The 22,469-nt window shown below is 37.3% G+C and overlaps 1 protein-coding gene across 1 annotated transcript in view; it reads right to left on the reverse strand.

Moving 5' to 3' along the window:
• CCDC57 (coiled-coil domain containing 57) overlaps window positions 1-22,469 on the reverse strand; it is a gene marked incomplete at both ends in the record, with an annotated part of 47,341 nt that overhangs the window by 12,858 nt on the left and 12,014 nt on the right. Inside the window, 10 exon segments of the mRNA XM_082008311.1 lie at window positions 1,442-1,578; window positions 2,255-2,459; window positions 6,352-6,485; window positions 6,488-6,491; window positions 9,249-9,476; window positions 12,701-12,835; window positions 13,751-13,937; window positions 13,939-14,028; window positions 15,466-15,590; window positions 19,660-19,768. Coding sequence (XP_081864437.1) covers window positions 1,442-1,578; window positions 2,255-2,459; window positions 6,352-6,485; window positions 6,488-6,491; window positions 9,249-9,476; window positions 12,701-12,835; window positions 13,751-13,937; window positions 13,939-14,028; window positions 15,466-15,590; window positions 19,660-19,768 — 1,354 coding nt within the window.

Here is a 22,469-nt window from a genome sequence, read left to right on the forward strand (position 1 = left end):
GAAAAATATGCTGTTACAAAAATTTGGACAAGGGTGCTTTAAAATCCCACCACTGTGGATATTTGGAAATATGCTCACTGATTAATCATTTTCAAATTTATCTTAGAACATACTGCAAATCCTTCACATGGACTATCTTGCTTATTTAAAAGTAAGGTTTTAGTTTAGAAACTCATACTGGTAATTCAGGATTGCATTTATGCTGCAATAACACAAGTGTTTCTGAAACTCCTTGAATTAAAATCATGTTTAAAAAAGTTAATTTTGAAGTCCCAAATATAACACTGTAAGTAAATGGGGAAAATCTGGCTGGTGGCCAGTTACTAGCTGTGTTCCCCAGGGCTCAATTTTAGGGCCAGTTCTCTTCAATGTTTTTATCAACGACCTAGACACAGGAGTTGAGCGCACACTAAGTAAGTTTCTTGACGATACTAAATTAGGAGGACTTGTTGATTTCCTTGAGGGTAGCGAGACCTTACAGAGAGATCTTGATAGATTGGACTGCTTGGCAATCACCAGCTGCATGAAAACTAACAAAAGCAAATGCTGGATTCTGCTCCTGGGACAGTGTAATCCTGGATGTCCATATAGATTTGGAGACAAAAGGCTGGAGTGCAGCCCTGCAGAAAGGGATGTGAGGGTTTTGGTTGATGATAAAGCTCAATATGATTCAACAGTGTGCCCTGGTAGCCAAAAGGGCCAGCCGTATCCTGGGGTGCATTAGGCACAGAATAGCTAACCAGTCGAAAGAAGTGACTGTCCCGCTATACTGAGCATTGGTGTGGTCTCACATTGAGTACTGTGTGCACTTTTGGGCTCCACAATATGAGAATTATATAGAAATATTAGAATGTGTCCAAAGGAGGGCAACAATGATGATGAAAGGACTAGAGGTCAAGACTTATGAGGGTGGCTGAGGATACTTGGCTTGTTCAGCTTAGAAAAGAGGAGACTGAAGGATGACCTCATTGCTGTCTACAACTTCCTCATGAGGGGGAGCAGAGAGGGAGGTGCTGATCTCTTCTTTCTGGAGTCCGGTGATAGGATGCGAGGGAATGGCTTAAAGCTGCATCAGGGGAAGTTCAGACTGGCTATTAGGAAGAAGTTCTTCCCTGAGAAGGTGGTCAAGTGCTGGAACAAGCTCCCTAGGGAGTGGTCATGGCCCCAAGCCTGTCAATGTTCAAGAAGCATTTGGACAATGCTCTTAGATACATGGTTTAACTTCCAGGTTGCCCTGTGTGGAGTCAGGACTCGAAGATCCTCATGGGTCCCTTCCAGCTCAGGATGTTCTATGATTTTATGAAATCTTCCAAGGTACCAAAGGAAGATTTGAGATAAAGTCAGCAAAAGACATTTAAATGCAGAATTTTAAGGAAAGTTATATTCATGGAATTAGAACTGACTTAACATTATCACTAGATTTCAGAGAGCATATCGTTACCTGTGTTGTAAGTCTGTGCTGTAGACGCTTTAAAGCTGATAGCTGACACTGTGTTCTTTTGACAAGCTCTCTTGGAAAAAGACTACCAGAGGCAATACAAACTGTGCAGTGCTTAGAGCTAACAGGATGCCAAAGTCCTATAAAGAAGAGAAAACACTGAGGAAGGCATTCTCTGCTGTTACTTTGTCATCAATATTACATTCCGAATAAGCATTTATAGTTGATATAAATGAACCATAGAACACAGGCCTTCTCACTGCAGAAGGATTCAACACTATGCGGAAATGGGCCTCGTGTTTTACTCCTTTCCTTCACTGCCAGAGCAATTGTTGCACAGAACTTAAATGCCCACAGTGAAATCTTCTTACATTAGATTTACTCTTGATTCAAGTTTACTCTATAGTAAGCTCATTCTGCTTTCTCTTCCACTTTCATAAAGCATTAGTTTTTATTCCAAGAGATAAACTACCTCTTTCTACTCTTAAAAGAAGTCTTAGTTCAACTTCTAGTTCCCACACTGACATCTAAGCACCAAGGAGTCCTTCATCTAAGATGTTCATCAACAAAAAGTTACTGCCTACAGACTCTCATTTTTCTATGTTAACACCTCTTATCACAGGATAATCTTACTTGCAACAGCAAGCAGCAACAACTGCACAGCAGTCTCACATAAACTATGCAGATCAAGAATCAGTGAGGTCCAGCACTTTGTTTTCACATCAAAGCCTAGCTGTCTCCAACTCAAACAATGAACAGATTCCCAGGTTTTATTCTAAATATGTAAGCTAGCACTATTCTATGGAATAAATTTACCTTCATTTAATACCACTCCGAGTTCTGCTCTCAGTCTGTTTCCCATTTCAATCAGCTGCTGCTTCTCTTGGCTCAGAATTGAGATTTTTCTTGCTGCTTCCTTCAGTTCATTTTGCATTTCTTGTAGACCAACACCAGGACCAGTGCTAGGTAACTGCTGTCCAAGATCTATCATCTTTTCATCAAAAACTTTGGGTTTTGGCCCCTGAAAAATACAGATAGTACTTACCATGAGTATTTTGAAAGTGTGGTCTGCGGGTTTAGAGATTTGTACAAACACGCATTAGAAACCAGTTGAAGAAAAAGTGTAAAGTTGAAGTCTACAGCCCATTTTTGAGGGTCCATTTTCAAGATTTTGTTAGCAATATAGGACAAATTAAACTATGGATAAACCACTATAACAGCCTGGGACATTCCCACAAATATTGTTAATTGTAAGTTAATAATATGCATCGAATAAACACCACATGACTGTAAACAAGAGAGCTGTTAATTTTAAGATAAAATGTGGAAAAAACCACTTTACAGCAGATAGCAAGCTGCCACAAACCCTTCTTTGTGTAATCATCGCATGCATACATACATATGGGGTAGATGTGACTTAAAACATTGTTTTAAAGAGAAAGGCTGCAGAGTTAAAAGTAAAGAGTCTACGATGAGTTTTGTGTATGCAAACCTAATTGAGTCCTCTTGCACATACACATTATGATAAAGTATTTACCCAGAAGATCACATCCCTGTTTTTCAAGAGCTACATACTGTCCTCTTTCAGCTCCCTTATTACAGAGTAGCCTTTTCAATATCCATTTAAATACTCATCATTCACTGAACAAATCATCTCCCTATAGACTTTTAAGACACTACACATTGCCACAAGTATCTAAATGTCACATACATTAAAATTGTTTTACAAAACCCTTGTTCATCTATGTTTACTCTTCTATATATAAACTATATAGTTTATCTATGTATAGATATATATATCACACTGTAGATTATCTATATCTAGAGTTTTTCTATACATAAACTAGTTAGAAGTGTACTAGACTGTAATTGTGCAAGCCCAATCAGTTTTCAACTAAGTCACCCTGAACACTGTGATTCAAGGAGTAAACATTGAAAGGTTTTATCCATACTGACAAAAAAACCCATCAACCATTGCCTTAGTGTGCCATGCAACTCCCATTCTCCTATTTCTTTGCATAGTTTTACCATAAAAGAGGATGCCCTTGAGAACATACATGGAAAGCATGCAGGTTCACAAACACTATGGGGGAGAAAAGTGGAGAAATTAGTGCATAACTAAATCTAAAAATATGAAGACAGACACCAAATTGAAAGAATAAAGGAACATGACTTTGGCATACATATAGCAATTTATATCAGGGCAATTAAAATAAGCAGCCATAAATTATTACATTTTACCCTCATCATATGAAGGGTGAAATTAACACACTGAGGCTTAATGTAAAGAGAGGTCAAGGCACTGACTAATTATGGTACTGCTGGTTGTCACACTGTGTACCACCTTCACTGTACCAAGAGGCCAAAGCACATCACATGTCTAGGGCAAGAAAACCATTTGCTTCAACTTCTATTTTTCCTGAACTTTTCATAAAAACATTGAACAGCATTACACAGATTTTTTTTCAGATGACAAATTGTAAGCTGTAGAGTTAGGAGCGGAACTCAGAAATCTTTTTACCTTTAGATCCATGTCTACAGTATAAAAGTCTACAGTACAAAAGAAAGAAAACACAGAAAAGATGGGTACTAAAAAAAGGTGGGAGGAACAACTCTCCTCAGAGTTGATACAAGGAGAAAAGAAGAAAAATATACATACATGCAAAAGTCTACATGCCTATTTTCCACAAAAAACTTTCCTCTTTAGCTACATTTTAGCTCTGGAATCTATAATCTTGAGATTATGGTCCCAGAACCTCTGTTATATTAAATGGAAAAAAGAAAACTACCCCTATGGCTCTCCGTATTGACCTCACGTCTGCACCCCCATGTATAGTTACCATTATTGCTCAACAGATTCTAAAATCCCTGAGGTAGAAATATTTTTGCCTGTAATTCATCATGGCCTTAAGTACATCCTTAGCATGCAATTAATAAATGTAAGAAGCACAGAGACAGTGTAGAAGAATGTTAAGAGATAAGCACTTCTAAAATCCAGTAGGGAATTCCAATGAAGTTTTGCCCATTGTTTGTAAGATATTCCCAGGACTGTTTTCAGCTGCCAGTCTACACCTAAGAAGGCTTGTTATGCACTGAGGAAGAAGAAATAAAGCAGACAGCAGAAGTAGACAGGAAATGATAGTTCAACATCAGTGAAGACAGCATTAACTACAGTTCCAGCAATTTGTTCACTTCAGGTTTTGGTCGGCACATCTGCTATTTACTATGTGCCAATACACATAAAGCACAAATAATTCAGCATGTCACACTGAAGATGCACATTGCTGCCTGAAAAATGTTCTTGTTCTCATATCCAGCCCTAAGCATTCAATTACAGTTTAGCATCATGAAGCAAAGAATTAATCTCTGGCACAGAGAATGTCCAGTTCCTATCTTATTGTCTCCAAGGCAAAGCCACTCTACTTTTCTTTTCTTCTCTCTATCTCCACTTAAAGAAACACAAAGAAAATGAGAATGCATCCTGGACAGTAGTTTGTAAAACATTTTTTGCAACAGAAAAGAATAGTTGGTATAAAATTCAGTTTTCACCTAACTCTGGAAGTGGCCAAAGACAAAAAATAAATCTGTGTTGTCTGTAATGGCACACAGTGATTTCCTAAATATGAATTGACAACAGGAACAAACAAATCTCCCCCTATATTCAGCAAAAAGATACAACTAAGATTAAACATGATCTGTGCCTGGCGGGTTGTGCATGTTTTCACACAAGGTTCCCAAGGCTCCAAAGTTTTATTTAGACATTGATGTTGTTTCTGTTCTTAAAGCTCTTAGCTTTTAATGTAATCAGCACCTCTCATCCTTATTTATTACTTAGCTATTATTTCCATTTGCTTGAACTTAGATGGTTACTGGTGAGTCTTAACAGTATGAAACACATATTGGTAGATATTACAGATTACTTGAAAATTAGAAAACCCTTATTTTTTAATTTTATTTTCACCTATCTTACTTAACCTGTCTTACTCCATTTATTACATTGTGAAACCATTGTGAGACAGGAAGGGGAGAACATATAGTGACTCACTTTGTACGTAGTATTAGATATTTTGTCCCAGATTTCAATTCGTTTATTATTTTTCTGAGAGATGCCTCTGTCATACTTTAATGCTTGTACTGTTCCTACCCTTCAAAATAACACAATGGGAACGACATTTGTAAACCCTAGAACCGAGTAAAAATGCTCCCAGAGCCAGTGAGTTTTTCTTTCGTGGGTGGTGAGGGCTCCGAACCGACGTTGGCGCTCAGTTATTTCTCGTGCTCATACCGAGCCATCCCCCAGCTGCTCGGGGGGGCTGGCGAGCGGGCGGCCCGCGCCGCTGGCCCCGCCGGCGCAGCCGCGCTGCCCCCTAGTGCGCGCCTGGCGGAAGCGAGCCGGCAGTTGCGAAGGGCTCCCAGGATCCAGAGCTGGCACGCGATCCCATTTGCACGTCTACCTCCGACCAAGGCTTCACAGGACCTTCTCGTCAGGGTGCAGTAGTGACACAGTATCTGCAGTTTCATCTCTGTCCACCTTATTACAAGGCATATTGATTTTTTTTTTTTGTATTTTTAAAAAAGGCTAAAATAGGGATTTACACTGGAAAACTCGAAGGGATGATATGCAGTAGTTTAAGAATTCGCAAGGAGAAAAAAGAAAAAAAAAAATCCAGGGCTTGAAAGATCAGGAGCGACTTGTACCAGGGAAAGACTAGTCAAAATTTATTCCCTAGAAAAAATGAGCATAAGTTTGGCTGAAAAATCATTGCTGGCTCTCATCTAACATCCACTCATTACCACATAAGCATATATTGCTTCAGTTTTTAATATTTATTCAAACAAAAGTAATACGCTATGTGTTTAATTACACACACACAAGCATACAGATATTTTAGGTAGTTTAAACCTCTTCATACCTTTACTGTGTCTGGGTTTACTATACAATCCAAGTTAGTTGAGCTGACATTGATATTGCTCAAAGTGGTTCCAGCTGAAATTTTATTTGTGCACAATGAACCTAAAAGAGGAGTATAATATGAATGTGAATGTATTTACGCCTAGTTTAGGCTTTCATAGTGACAGCTGCTTCAGAACTTTGTCTCATTAATATACATGTATACTATTTCAGTAAATATATTGTAAACAGAGCTGAAGAAATATATAAAAAAGTAGTCTCACAATATGCAAACATCCGTCAGCTTCAAATACAGAAGTGACTAGAAATGACACATTAGAAGGTCAATTTGTGAGTAAGGAGCACAGAGAAGTTTTTATTTCTTCCAATACTGCATTATTTAATCACTCTTGGGAAACTGGAAATACTGAGTATAACAAAAATAATTAAGACACAGTAGCTTCTTTCAATCACAGTCGAAAAAACCCACCAATAAATGGAAATTAATCCCCCAAAATTTTTCTTTTAGTTCCCATAAAAATGTGAGTCTCACCATATTGATGTATGTGGACAAGTAAGGGGAAAGAACAGATGACCTTCTGGAAACCACAAGCACCCCTCCAAGTTACTCTCCTATTGTCTTAAAAAGTTCAGTTTTAACATCATCATCTCTTTAAGTGACTGAATATGATCTCCACACATTTTTAAAAGGGATATAAGAAAGATTATTTTAGTTGAATAAAATATTTTAGCCATAAAGAAAAAGGGTAATACATTTCTGAAAATGTACATTTATCAGCTGACAAAGATTACTGCTTCTCTTGGACACTGCCAAACTCTAGCAGCGGTAAGTCTTTTACATGTTGGGCTATAACATCTTCAAAAAACAGTGGACTGACTTCACCTGCCTATGACAAAAAACTTTGCATGAGTTTGTTTTTTAATGTAAGAGAGGTTTTGCTTTAATTGGTTATTAATGTCTCATTGTTAACAAAGCTCGAACATGCTAAGCATGTTTATTAAAAATGCCTGCACACTTAATTAGCTCATGATTTCATGCTACTGTGCAAGTGACAGTTCAAAACTAATTCTGAAAACTGGTAACACAGATCCAGTCTCACTGCAGAATTAAAACAGAGAAGCATAATGACAGCAAAACAGTTAGTGCAACAAAATACCTTTCATGAAACCCAACTTACTGTTTCTGAAATATGGAAAACAATGAATGGTGACTCTGGAATAGTTTGAAGCAATTAGAAATTAAATGTTTACATAGATGAGGCAGAGAGATATATAGGGCAGCTATCTACCTGCACTTATATAACTGGTAAAAAGTGCTAAACACAGGGCTAATTATTCTACAGAAGTAAAAGATGTCCTTGCAAAAGTTATACCTTGCCTATTAAAAAAAAAAAAAAAAAAGCCAAAACAAATCAGCGCTGGTTATTCCATTACCAAGTTACCATTGATTTCCTTTCCACTTTTGTCCAGGCTTCCAAAAAGTCACAAGAGTGTTTATGAAGAAAAAATCCAGTTTTGTTTCTAAACAAGCCTGCATGAGCGCCAATCAAAAACAAACTTAAAAAAATTTCATAAATTTATACAAAATGTAACCTAGTTGCAATGAACATATATTCTGCAGTTTGTGTGTTTGGTTTTGTTTTTTTTTTTAACATTATCAGCTTTGACTTTCCCATGAAGGATAATGGAAAAAAAAGTAAAAATGAGAATATAAGACATGATATACTGAAATGTTTCTAAAAAATGCTAAAAATCACCCAACTAATGATGTGTGCCAATATCTGGTAAAGGGATGCATTTGAAAGTATTACATATTTTTAATATTGAGATGTTTTTAGATTTTTAGCTTCCTGACAGAGCCACCACAAAGGCCACCCAGTAAACATACTAACAAAGAAGGGTATCTCCTTAGAGCTCAGCTGTAGTAGGCAGGACAAAGAAAGCTAGATGGGTGCAGGACAAAAATTGTGATAACGAACTGACCTTCCAGGAAAACAGGAGCCAGCAACAACTGGAACTGATGCCCTATGCCCACTTACATATCTACACCAAAAAGGTATAAAAAGTAACTCGTTACCTTCCAAAAAATGGCCTCTCTGCAAGAGCTTCCCTGCACGTGATCTCCTGGACAGACCGGACCCTCACTGGGGATGCCTGGCTGACTCCAGACTCAATGATGTGGATCATCTTTGAAGTGAGACTTTTTTTTCTGTCATCGATTAGCCCCACTTCTGGGAACGGTTTGGTGAGTCTCATACCAGTAACATCTCATGTAATATATTTATAGGCACATGCACAGGTAAAGGTTTTTAAGAAAGACATGGACCTGTTAAATCGGTGGCCCATGAAAATGATCAGAGGGCTAGAACGCCTCTCCTATGAAGAATTTTTTTACAATGAGGGCGGTGAGACACTGCAACAGTTTGCCCAGGGAAGTGGTGCAGGCCCCATCATTGGAAGTGTTCAAGGTCAGGCTGGATGGAGCTTTAAGCAATCTGATCTAGTGAAAGAAGTCCCTGTCCATGGCAGGGATGGTGGACTGAGTGATCTTTAAAGGTCCCTTCCAACCCAAACCATTCTGTGATTCTATGATTCTATATACTTGCTTCACTAGTTGGAATTCTGTAATAACTTGTAATATGCATATACTTTCTTTACTCTTGAGAGAGAGAGAGAGAGATTTGCTTTCCCAGTGGTAATTTTGTAGTGACTTACAGTGCAAGTGTATGTATATTTGTTTTTACTAATAATAGTTTTGTAGTAACTTCTATTAAAGAAATTCTCAGAATCTCAGATCTCTGTATGCTCATGTATTGTGGAATCCCAAGAACCCTATGGTCACGATCTTTACACACCCAGGGGTCAGGTATCCCTCATAGGCTCCTACTGTGACCACTACACTCCCTTAACTGAATTTAGAGTTCTGTGGCAAGAGTAGTCACCTTGCCCTGCAAGCTGTCTGTTTTCTGTCAGAGGAAAAGAGGACATGTGCTCATCAAGACTCTCCATTTCTTTCCTCATTTGTGCAATAGCAGCCCGAAGGTTGGCATTCTGCTCCTGCAGCTTTTTTATTTCCAAGGTAGGAATATCTTCGCTCAGATAACTTTTATCATCATACTGAAATATCTGTAAAATAGAAGTACGACACAGTAATGACCCATCATTAATGAGCAACACATATTCTTTTCATAACACCACACACGCAGATCCTAATACTTTCAATCCATGAGCAGACTTTGGAGAAAAGAACCATAGGAAGAAAGAGATCTCGTTATGCTGGGGATTTGCCAGGGAAAAAAAGTGCTATTATGAGAACCTGACATGGGGGAGGAGGATGGCCACAGAGGTGGCTCTGTCTTTTCACTGCTGTTCTTTGAAGGGTGCTATCTCTTTCTCTTCTGTGCATGGGTAACCCATCTCCTTAAAGAACTTACAGGTTCAACAGCAGTCCCCTTTCTGACCTGCCAAATTCTTGAAAGCAGCATTTGAGATCAATTGTTCATGAGAACATAAAGAGGCTGGACATCCTTTGCTAAACTGGAAAAGGGGAAGTAGTATATGGATTCCATCTAGACAACCCGGGCAATGGACAACATCTAGAAAACCTCTAAGCACTTCAATTCTAAAATAAGTAGCAATGCCTTCCTTTTGCACATTAGTTACAGACAAGCTAACAGCGAACAACATAAAAGGAACATTGGTCAGATAACGATTGAAGCTCTGCCTTCACAAAGGCCTTGAAGCCTGACTTTTGGAATTATACTTGGTGGAAGTATGAATTAATGAGCAAATGTCACTCTTACAGACTTCCAGAACTGAAGAGGCTCACAAAACACAGGCTGCCAAAGCTGCTTTAACTACTGTAAAAAACCTAATTTATATTTAATCCAAAATAGAGGTTTCATCCAAATAAAGAACGCAGCATTTAGATTCCACCTCTGTAAAATTCTCTCTAGGTGATGGAAACATATGTCGTCAGCCATTTAAGAAATGCAGATACTATTTGGTACAGGAGTATTAGAAAGCCCGGCAATTGTGGAATATACACTCCTATAGTCACTAAAAGAATCTTAATTTTCAGACTGTCCAGACCAGATGTTTTTGAAAATACAGTCTAATGTGTTTGGAATATTTGTATTGAATGTTGCTAATTTACATTTCTGAGCTAAAAAAAATGTTTCTTTGTATTCAACTCTAACCTTAAATTGTTGCAAAGCAGCAGTTCTGCCTCTTGAGAGGGAAAGGAAATCCATGAGGCCCTGCACATAGGACATGTGTCAGCAGAATGCTGATGTATTGTACTAATGTTAAATCTCAACATTTACGCCTTGCGCAGCCTCAAATACTCCTTTTCTGCCTTATCCATCATTCCCCACTTCCTTCAGTCTTCTTATTTCCCCACCATAAGTCTGTTCTGTGACTGTGATCTGAAAGTGTGATCTGGAACGTTAATGGCCTTCCAATTAAAATTCCCTGTTGTAAAGACAACAGCTGCCCTACAGCCTCTTCCTTCTGTAGTTCTTTCTGCCCTAAGAGTACAGGGTATGCAGAAGATGAGGATAATCTGTATTCTGTTTTTCCAGCCTCTCCCAAGGCTGTTAAGGTGAGGAGAGGGGAAAGGGAGATTGAAAAGGCATGAAGGGAAAGGCACCAGCAGGTACCAGTACATCACCCAGGTGTGTCCTGAATTTTGGTGACCAGAACTGCATCTCAACCTGCAACATACACATGAACCGTCACAGTTGGAACCAGAAATACAACTGGTCTAGGTTTTTGCTAGTGGAAAAAGGTCTAGACAGAAGACCACATAATCATCCAGAATTACTATAAGCAATCTTTTCTTATCTGTGGACTTGTATGGTATTATTAGCATGCTCCAGTTAGGCAGACATGACCTAAGTCATACTCAAAATCAGTTACAAGCAACATTTTCCAGGCTGGTGTGTTTCACATCTCTGTTGCTTAATTAAAGGCCAAGAATGACTACTGCAATATTTCTAGCACTCTCATGGGGTCTCAGACCAATCTGAATATAGGACTTGTATGCTGAAGATACTGTACTAGGGTGTATTTAAACTTTAATCTTCCTTGCCTCAGTCATCTAAACCAGAGCCTAGGCGACATACTATTCCTTCTTTCGGAAGACCAATTGACACAAATGTTACCAATTTTAAACTTTTAATCACCTTTCCCCTTGTTTGTTGACAATTCATTTTGTACAGAAAAATTATGAGAAAAGGTTCTAGTTCAGAATAGTATTTTTTGTTGTTGTTTGTTTTTTAAACAATGGTCCTTCACATAAATCAGAGACAAAAACGGTTTTGCTGAGAGGGGTACTGCTTATCGTACAGGCCAAAAATGCAAAACAGAGATAAAGTATATTAGCAACAGAAAGAAAGGTGTGACAATGAAAACAAAGTCTTGCCAACAACAATAATAGTTACAGTAGAAGACAACAGTGAAAGTGAACAGTAAAACAAGAACCCCTCCCCAGCCCTGATTCTCTTGGTATTTGAACGATCAATTTGCAAATCAGTCCAGTTTGAAATGAAATTGGAAAAACCAACTTGCTCCATATTAAGTTTTTACTAGCAGTCTACTTTTGTCTAACATATTATAAAAATTGTTTTCCGGAAGTAATACAATACTTTCTGCATCCAGATACCACTAGGCTTGCTTAACATTGCTTTTTCTTACCAGCAAGCTCTGGTAACACACTCTCAACTGCTCATGTTGAACATCTGTAGCTGCCCAGTAGGGCGCACTGCAGCACACTCTTTTACTTCATTCTTTTACAAAAGACAATTTTCTACTCATAATGCATTATCCTTCAGCATGGCTTCAAATGAGCATTACGTTTGCAATTTTGAATGGCTTTTATTTAATATTTGTATTTTAATAAGTAGCAATGAAAGGAAAACTAGTTTGTGATACTAAAAGAAAAGTCATTACTTTAACCACTGACAAATTAGTATTTTAAAGCATTGCCTTAAATTTTTAACTTTACAACTTTAAAATCTACCTTGAATTGCAACTAACACAGAGCCTCAGTAACATTCCAGAAATTAATTCTTCCCATTCTGATATGCCATGATGGTACATTACATTGTCCTGTTTTGGAGCAACTATCTACATCCAGCTTGCTCTTTTTGCCAGTGAGTAACAGATCAAAGCCATAATGAAGCCTGTGAGACCTAACCGATGTGTATTCCAGGCTAGATATGTATATATTTTGAATTAAACATATGAAACAGATGAACTCCTTACAAGAAGTCCAGTGGAAACAAGCCCCATAAAATCGTCATCTCAGAATGAATTCATTCAAGTCAAGACATTAAGTGTTGTCTAACCTGTTTCTCCCCTTCAGGTAAAATACCGTGATTAAACGAAGCTTGTATTGTCTGTTCTTTCTCAACAGTCAAAGCAGAAAGAACAGTCTTCACTTCATGCAACCTGTAGTCTGTTTTCTGTAGATCAGCTTCAACCTAGGAGGGAGAGAAGGGAGGGAAAGAAGAGCATGTCAGCATCTCAAGGGCAAAGGGTGCAGAGATTAAAAAAAGAAACAACAAAGAAAAGAAGGAAATAAAAGAGAAAGATATTTTAAAACACAGGACAGGAACTTAAAGCATATCATGTTTGGCTCTGTCAAAAACCACCTTCACAGAAAAATAATTTGGCTTCGTTGTCTCATCTTTTGTATGTGAAATGGACAATGCTGATTCATCTCAGATGTGTTCTTACTCTACACCTATTGATGCCTATGAATAATTTTTGGAAGACAATGGTAAAATAAAACACCAGAGTAAATGCCTGCATTCTAAACTTTGTAAACAAGTGTTTACTCTGTACCCATGAATTTACTAGGCAACTGGTCATTGAGAATTATTGTTAGCCCATTGTGTAATAGTCTCCAAACAATAAATAGGTATTTCATTTTTCAGAGACAGAAGCTTGCACACTTCACAAAATAGGATTTTTTCTTCCATACAAAAATACTCTGAGTTTTCCAGGACTAATATTGTTCCCTGGATAGAATTCAAGCTGTACTGTGATCTGAAACTCTTTTTGGCCTGGGGCTGCTCTAACTAAAAGGGATCTTTCTTCTTCTGCTACAGTGCCAAGAAAAGCAGTGGCACGTCCCAGCCTGGAGATGCCGCTACTTCTCAAGACTTCATTACAAGGGAGAAAAGGCCTCTATTAAGGATTGTCCATGAAAATTAAATCTGGTCTCTGATCAAATACATTTAATGAACTGCTGTGCACAATACAGAATTACTGTTTTACAGATTTTTGAAAGACCACTGAAGTCATGCCTCCCTTGAGAAACACCATGATGGAAAAAATCCATAGCTCCCTATGCAACAGATCGTTCCTAAACAGTGTTAATTTGAAATTCTCACCTGCTCTCTTGCTGAAGACAGTCTTTGTGTTAGGTCCTCTGACTTCTGATACTGATTCCTTTCAGCATTCTCACAGACCTGCTGCCAGTTCAGTTCTGCTTGCATTTTACTCTGTTCCAGAATCCATTCTTGCTCAGCTGCCAAAGACAGTTGTTGTTCATACCTATGATACACAGAGCAAAGCTGTTGATTTCAGCTTAAATTGTTTGACTTGGGCTTCCTTCACTGAAGCTGGCATTGTATCTTTTTCCTTGGTGGCATGAGCTAGTTCTTCATGCCTAGAAGATGTAGAGAGACAGAATAAAGTAAGGTTTCAAGCAACATAAGCACGTTATTTTTCAGTATTGTTGATTTACTTACTTTTTTATCAATTTGGTTTGAGCAATTTAAAAGAATCATTGTTGGAAGCAGCGGAAACAGAAATCAGTATCTGCTTGTCAGTGGAACAGGTTGCGAGGAGGTCTTTTGATGTTGTCTTTTCAAACTAAGAATGCCACTGTTTAGTTGGACTTAAGACCAGGGGTGAATCTTTCATATACCACTGCAGAGACTTAACTCCAATTTATCAAGGAACTTCAAGTCTGTGATTAGCACAAAGAACAACAGTATTTCACCTAGCAATGTGATCAGGGTAATCCTAAAAATTAAGTTTGATTGTTTGTTTTTGGTTTTTTGTTTTTTTTAAGATGACTCATAGAGAAGCTATTTTAACAGGTGGACTACTCCTTTTAACATTCTCTTTTACCATACTGAAAATATTCTTCACAGTAATTGAAGAACTGAAAAGCAGCTATGATCAGGTGGCCCAAATAAGAGACTGCAGGAATCCATGGAGCAAAAATGCTCCCTTGAATGTTCAGTTTTCATTCACAGATTAATGTCCTGAGCATACACTCACACAAAAATAGAGACCAAGTTTAAAATAAGACAGACGTGAGTTGTTAGAAGAAAAGACCACCAAATAGTGCCTACAGAAAACTCAAATCTAACAGTAAATAAAAAAGGAGACATGCAAGTAATAGCTGTATAATGTTCTTACCCTCTGAAACTGACATGCATATAAATTTTCAAAATATATAAAAAATCTTGGATATAAGGGATTAAAGCAAAACAGAAGGAACAGAAATTGAACTATGAGTGTCATTTCTTAAGTTTGAACTAGTGATGAGTAAAACATAAAAGATAAAACCCCCAATAATACTCTGGTTTGAATGGGTTATTTTCTGTCACTATATTCACAATCTGTGTGTAGCTGCTTGAGAAAGTATAAAGTTGTAACTGAACACAACTGGACTTACTGGATTCAAATCAAGTGTGTGAAATATGAGACACCAAAACCAGCCCACATTATAGAAGTGGGATGAGCTAAGTTTTTTCATTATTTTTACTGCTTGGAGGAAGTACTCCTTTTTGCAGTAAAGGCAGAAGGTACCACCGAACCATTAAAACTTCTAACATAAAATTTTATTTTTTAAGTGATTCAGCTTATATCCAGAAAGAATGTAGCAGAATTAACCTGAATCCATGAAATTTAGCACCTCCTTCTTTTGTAAGAATATATATTACTAGATCAATTAATTAACGTAGACCATCCTAAGCTGTTGCAAAAATAAGAGTATGTGAAGAAGTATGAAGTACGTAAGTTGAAAGCATTTGCAGAGTTGTAGAGTCTTGAAAAGCACTTTATTTTTATCATAATCAAAACTGTACAATACCAAGCATCTTTCACAGCAACAAAATCATTGAACTGGTTTTCTTTCTCCAGTCTCAAATAAAACATTTCTGGTGTTTGCATTCCAATCTCTCTGAGGGTCTCCAGTTCTCTGGTCAGCAGCTTCACCTTAGAAAGGAGGAGAATAAGACTTAAGAATTCTAATGAGAGCCTGATATAACCTAATTTTTAAGAGGTGAAGTGTTAGCATCAGCTCCAGAAACAAACAAAATAGTATAGAAGGTTGCGAGGTGTTTTTTTTTGGGGGGGGGGGGTGGTTTGGGTTTTTTTGTGTTTTTAAATTTGTAAATAACATTTTGCACGGTATAAGCACTTTATAAGCACATTAGATCAACAAAGCACTTTAAAACACCTTCTCCATAAACTACAGGCTCTGCTGTTATTTAGATTTCTACTCCCATATTACTGCTAAATATCCATTTTGTATCCTCTTCCTACACCTATTACCTACATTAACATTAATCCTGCATATGACCCCCTCCTACCGCTGCCTAAAGTTCCTTTTACACAGTTTTTTTATTCAATGACTTCTTGGCTTCTCCTGCAGCTGGCCTCACTAATACATGAGGGAAATGATTGCAGATGAGCTCTCCTTCCCTTGCTTAACACTTCCACCCCAATTCAGGTACAAATAATATCTCATAGACAATATATTTCGTAAAGAAAGAAAAAGATGTAATAGCATCTAGCACCTGAGGCCTACTGAGAGCTATTACATTCAGATGCAGCTGCAAACAGTATTGGAGCTATCTGATCAAGCACTCAAATCTGAAAATTGCAAAGATTAAAGGTTTCGTCTGAAGTACTATTAGAGTTACACTGCATATCACAGAGTAAGCAATATGTGCAAATTCACATTTAATAAGTATACACGCAGTTGCAGTTCCTTTGTTCATACTGAGTCAACAGCAGTTGGTCATGCAATCTCTACAGTCAAGACCACAATAAGACAAAGTGTTTTTAGGTCCATTACTACAGTACTGTCCTTTAAAGAAGGCCCAAGACAAGTCAAGAAAACAAAATCAGAAACTAAACTCCAATTGTGTCAGCATTCAAGATGCAGAAATCCATGGATACCACTAATGACCAGGCAACCTTTTGCTACCCTAATAAGCCTTTGGCAAGGTAAGGTTTGTAGGAAGAAGTAGTTGATTTTATTAGACAAAAATCAACACAGCTGGAAAAAGCTGGCAATCTTTTAGGCATACAAACCCTCTTTCTGAAAGCTTGTCTGCTTTTCCCAACACTATCAGTTTAGGTTTAATGTAAGCATTTTTTTCCCCCCTCTAGCTATAAACCTTGGTTTGTTGAATTACTAAGCAATCAGTTAAACCACCACTGAAGCAAGTGAACACAGGCACCAGAGAACCCATCCAAGTAATATTGGATGATGATTAGCAAAGACTGCATATGCAGAAAATACAGATTTTGGAAAAGTGAATTCCTCATTACTAGCCTTAGAAGGATGAGACAGGCCTTTCAAAGACCTATATATATTTTTTGGTTGTGTAGGGAAAAACCCAGTCACTATGAATGAAATTAAGATGCATACCACATATACCCCTGCTTCCTGCTATCCTGGAAACAATTAGTTAGTGGAGGAAAATTAGCAGGTGTAGGAAAAACAGCAACAACAACAGAGTCAGCTTTTCATGCGTTTCACACAGGAATGACTTGAGATTACAATAAACACATTGAATAAAGGGTACTAGCTTACAAATAAGTTACCTTAACTTCATGGAACAAAACTAAGTTACCAATTTAAATTGTCTGCTCTTGAAACTCACATTCTCTCCTTTTCATTTCTGCATCAAATTCAGCTAGCAGTTCCTACAAGGGGAGCAACAGATAGGTAACACAAGTACAATGGTACTGATAAAAAAGCCCGTGACAATACAGAGTTTCCAAACACGGTAAAACGGGTTTAATCATTGCATGATATTTCTCTGCTCTAATGAGAATCAGAATGTGCCAAATGAAACCTATCATCTGGCCTGTAGCAGGTCCCCTAACACAACTTGTACAGAAAAGGGGAATTTAAAGAAACACATCAGCCAAATGGCATCCTTTGCAAAATAAATCATATTCCATAACCAGGGCAGGGGGAAGAAGCACTTATTTTAAGAAAAAACACCTCACAGACATTAAAGTTCAATTCCTTTACAGACATCTGAGCATTTGTAATACATCAAAGACTATCCATTATGGAAATACCTGAAGTTTCTTTTAACTTTTAGAGGAGCAGAAAAGTGTGATATCTCCCCAGTGCTAAAAGTTGTGGTTTTTTGCTTTGGTTTGTTTTTTGTTGTTGTTGTGTGTTTTGTTTTTTTGTTTTTTAAACTGGACAGTTTACTTAGCAAATGGGACCGAACAGTCTTGAGCTGTACAAAAAGAAACCAAATAAAGTTATTTCAGCCTTTTTTTGCCACAACTTAAAGTAAAATTTTAACTATAAAATAACAAAAATTAACAGAAGTTAAATGTATATTATAAGCACATGAATAAAGGGATATTGATTATTATGTACAATATATTACATGCCATTAGGACATCCAGCTTCTTATACACACACATATGTATGGAATTAATAGTGATAAACATTTAACAGTTTCCCTCTATGTCTGCAGAATGACAACAGAAACAGTATTCAAGCACAAAAAGTGGTCACTAACAAACCACACAAAAAAGATTTTAAAGGTGCATTATAGAGACTTGTAATCACTAGTCTATGCTTTTTGCTTAAGTTAGGGAAAACAATTCACTACTATTACAAGGGAAAGTTTTGGCTGCAGTCAAGAGGCTTTTAAAGTGAATATTTGCAGGACTACTAAAAAGCTAAGAAAATATAGCCTTACCAAAAAGTTGTCAGAAAAATACTACCATGTTTTCCACTCTGGAAGTAAAGTGACAAGAGGGCTGCTGGGAAATAGGAAGCTACGGGAAAGACTTTTTTTTTCCCCTCTGTATAGCTATTTAATTTTAAGTTAAAGGAAAAGAATCAAAACAGTTATATTGCTTGTCATACTTGGGAAAACAAAAATCTGTTGTTAGAGGACTTTACATTTCAATCCCAAGTAAGAACAGTACTACATAATGGTCATTGTGGTGTAAAATTCCTCCAAAGTAACATTGCAAGTTATTCCGAGTCCAATGCATGGAAATTAAAGACACCAGTGAAGACACCACTGAAGAAGTGTGACATTCATTCTTCACAAAACCTATGTTTTATAAGCGTATGAAAAACTGTTCAGAAGAGAGCCATGGATTTTCCAGAAATTAAACTGTTGCAGTGAGTGGCCTTTCAGGTGCGCAGACTGATAAATTATTTAAAAAAATGTTTACGCGATACTACTTCCAGGACTTTAATTGGTAAATCACAACTGAAACTTGAAAACAAGAGGATGAGGTCACAAGGGATTTTAGCTAATTGATTAAATGTCATGTCTTAGATTAAGGGGAATGACTGCAAAGAGACCCAGTGGCAACATTGTGAGATGTGCTGCTTTAGTTCTAAGTCAAACAATGGAGATACCACACTGCAGGAGAAAAAAAGAAAAGTTAAGAGAAATAGTGCATATTAGATTATGTGCCCTTATGCTTGTGTAACAGCAGTTAGTCAGCTTTATCGTTACAGTTCAACCACACAACACACAAAGACAACTTCTAAATCAAGCCAGTTATCAACTATTGTTCACATAGGTCAAATTTCATTGTTAGTAGGATTATCCTTTTATAATTAAATGATAGCAATATAAGAGGTGGGAGGGGGGGAGCCTTGTAATTAGAAGTATGCTAAACAACGTACATTTACCTATGTTGCCTAAGGCTGCCTCTGCTTTCTAGATGCTGACCTTTCCTGTAGTTTCAAGGTTAGCAAATTTAGCAGTGTGCTGTCTACATAAAATAATCTTACACAATCTCAGATTACTGAACACATTCTTAACAGTTCCTTACACGGTGGAGCTGCCAGACAAGCAAAGCAACAGCTACTACACAAGTAGTGCATAATTTTCTAAACTGTCATTACAAATCTCATCAATTTAAGCAGAAAAAGGCAAAAAAAAAAATTTTATACAACTACAGCAATGTTAAACCAGAACATTGTAATAAATTAAAAAAAAAAAAAGTTTGCTAGGTGTCACCGCAGCAACAACATTTTTTCTCCATATTCTTATACCTGTTTCTGACAGGCAAGCTCTCCTTCCAGTTCTTGGATTTTTCTCTCCATGTGATGTTTCAGGTTCACATATTCCTCATGCTGATGATCTGTGTGACTGTTCCTAGAGCTATAAACAAGAATAAAACAAATTTACATTAAAGACCATCTCTGGTGACCTAACAAGGCCAGACATTTTTACATATATAAAATTTTTTAAACAATAACACATAACTAAATACAAGATGCTACAATTTCCTAAAGAAACAGTCACCATAATTTTTTTTTCTCGTAAGTCAGTTGAAACCAATTATAACAACATATGTCATTTCTCAAAACTATACTTCAAAAGTTAGTTGCACTGCTGAAAAGAAGTGCAAGACTTCCACTGAAGTATAACAGAGTTCCTCCTCCACCCAAAAATTTCTGTTGCATAAGAAGAAATTGCAAAACAAGGGCTGCCCAGCAGAAATCTGAGCTTTTGTATACACTTAAAAATAGAAGCAGCTCCGTATCTTTTCCTCTCCTCCCCCCAGTATTTTTATTTGCTATCAACAAAAAAACGTTTCTCAGAGATACAGTGGAAGAATACCTGTAAGACCAGCATTTCAAACAAATTTGAAGAGCTGAAGAGCAGTAAGTTCTCTAATGATACACTGAACCTTTTCAAGCTTGGGATTCATCCCTGCAAGACTCAATAGGCTTGGTGCAGCCTCCTGCATGGCCAAACAGACCTGGACTGATATCGTGCAGTTCTGCAACCTTCTGATTACTTTCAATTCTATGTAGCTGAATGACTGCTGCGTTTGGTTAGATAAGGTTAATCATATAGTGACTACATATAGACATATAATAGAACTGCAAACTAGAACTGGATAGTCACAAACAGCTAAATGCATATTCACTTTCATATTCTGCTAGATTTTGCTTTTAAATTTACACTTCATCTGAATTAACGTGAATCCTATAGCCAACACATGCATATAAATAAAGTCTAACAGAAGTGTCATCTCAGTATAGTCTAGACAGACACTTTTACGCCTCCCATGTTCAACTCGCAACTCTCCAGGGCAAGGCAGATCAGAAGAATAATTGCTCTACTGCTCAGTGTTTAGTATTCAGCTCAGCCTGGCAAAGAGGCAATGCTGGGTGTAAAAGACTGAAACTCCTCCTTCCATTACCAAAGGATATACTCCATGTAAAATTCCTGAACTGGCTTTAAATGAAATTGCATATGCTCCAGAACCACGGTAACATCAATCAGTTAGTGACCTTTGAGGAATGCCAAATCCATGTCCAGATCACTTTTAATAACTAAAAAAATTATCTAAAACTTATCCAGCCATCTCTACATTGTAAATGCAGTTAGACCCACAACACTTTACAGCAGTTACAATTTTAAACAGAGAACCCATTTTAAACAGAGAAATTAACATTTGAAACAGTATTCCAAAGATACTGTTATAGTTGAAGACAGTAGTTATATTAAACAAGAATGATGTGCAGACAGATCTCAGGAAATAAGTGTTTATTCCCCCCCCTTTTCCCACAAGGTTTAGAAGTCTATATACAGAATAATAAAAATTAGTGAGAATGGCCAAACTAAACAAGTGCATTGCTTCAGCTATCTTCATCTACTAATTTGTTGTATTAATCATAAATCTTGGTCCTGTGGCTGGATATGTCCTAACAGACTTCTTTCTTTCAAACAGGCCTACCAGAGAAGGTGGGACAAAATGTATTTAAGAGCGCATAAGCCCAATTCCTATCATAAGATTAGCTTGCAATGGCTTAAAGTAGTTGAAAGGCTGAGCTGTTTGTGTTGAATCCACAGCACAATACAGTAACCAAAGTCTAGTAACCTTAGATAATATTGTTGACAATGGTTGATACCATTATCATTTGTCTCTTCACGTACACAGAAGATAAGTGCATCTTGATATAATGCACAGGAGACATATCACAATATTTTCAGATTCATCTCATTTCCCAGAGGCGTTTCAGTGCCCAAGAAAAAAAAACATTTTTCTGACAAATCCTTTTCTGCTCCCCACACACTGTTTCCCTTATAATCATACCATCTCCACCCAGTCGTATCATCTCCCCAACATACACCCTTGTAAATTATGTAGGGACATGCTGTATGTTTAAAAGCATCCTCACTATCACTTAATGCTATTCTTTCTCTAACATATTGCCAGAAATCAGACAAGTCACTATGGAAACCAAGATACAGGGGTGTAAAGATAGGCCAAGTCACTTCTGTTAGCTCTCGCTCTGTTCACATTCCAGGTGCTCCTCTGTCAGGATAGACAATCATATCTCCATGCTCAAAGTGTTCTCTACTGTATGAATGATGTTACTGCTTTATCCCAATCCAAATATGTCTCAGAGAAGCTAAATTTCTTTTTTCCTGCATGCTATTCTATCACATCTCACCTGCAAAACCATTCCAGCTCTAATTTATGTTCGCCAATGAGTTATTGATAGCGATAATGAAGTTTACATATTTTTCCTTTTTCCTTGATAAGCATTTACTCCACTTTACCCAGTTGTACTCTAAGATCACTAATCTCTGCCTGTTTAGCATTTTAAGATGTTTTCAGACAAGTGACTATGACATTATAGTGTTCTAACTCTATCTCTCTCTTCTAAAATTCTTAGGTTATAGACAAAATCTTCTTTCAATTTGTTAAATTTTTCATGCGTGTTTTGGAGTTGCTCTTTGACATCTTGCAGCATTTTCTTTTGACACAGGAACTGGTGAGCATGTAGCTCTTTCCCTTCTTTTTCTTTCCACTGAAAGAGATATTTTAGTTCTTTCTCCATCT

This window comes from Phaethon aethereus (assembly GCF_964289735.1).
Source record: "Phaethon aethereus genome assembly, chromosome: 18".
In the NCBI taxonomy this organism is placed as follows: domain Eukaryota; kingdom Metazoa; phylum Chordata; class Aves; order Phaethontiformes; family Phaethontidae; genus Phaethon; species Phaethon aethereus.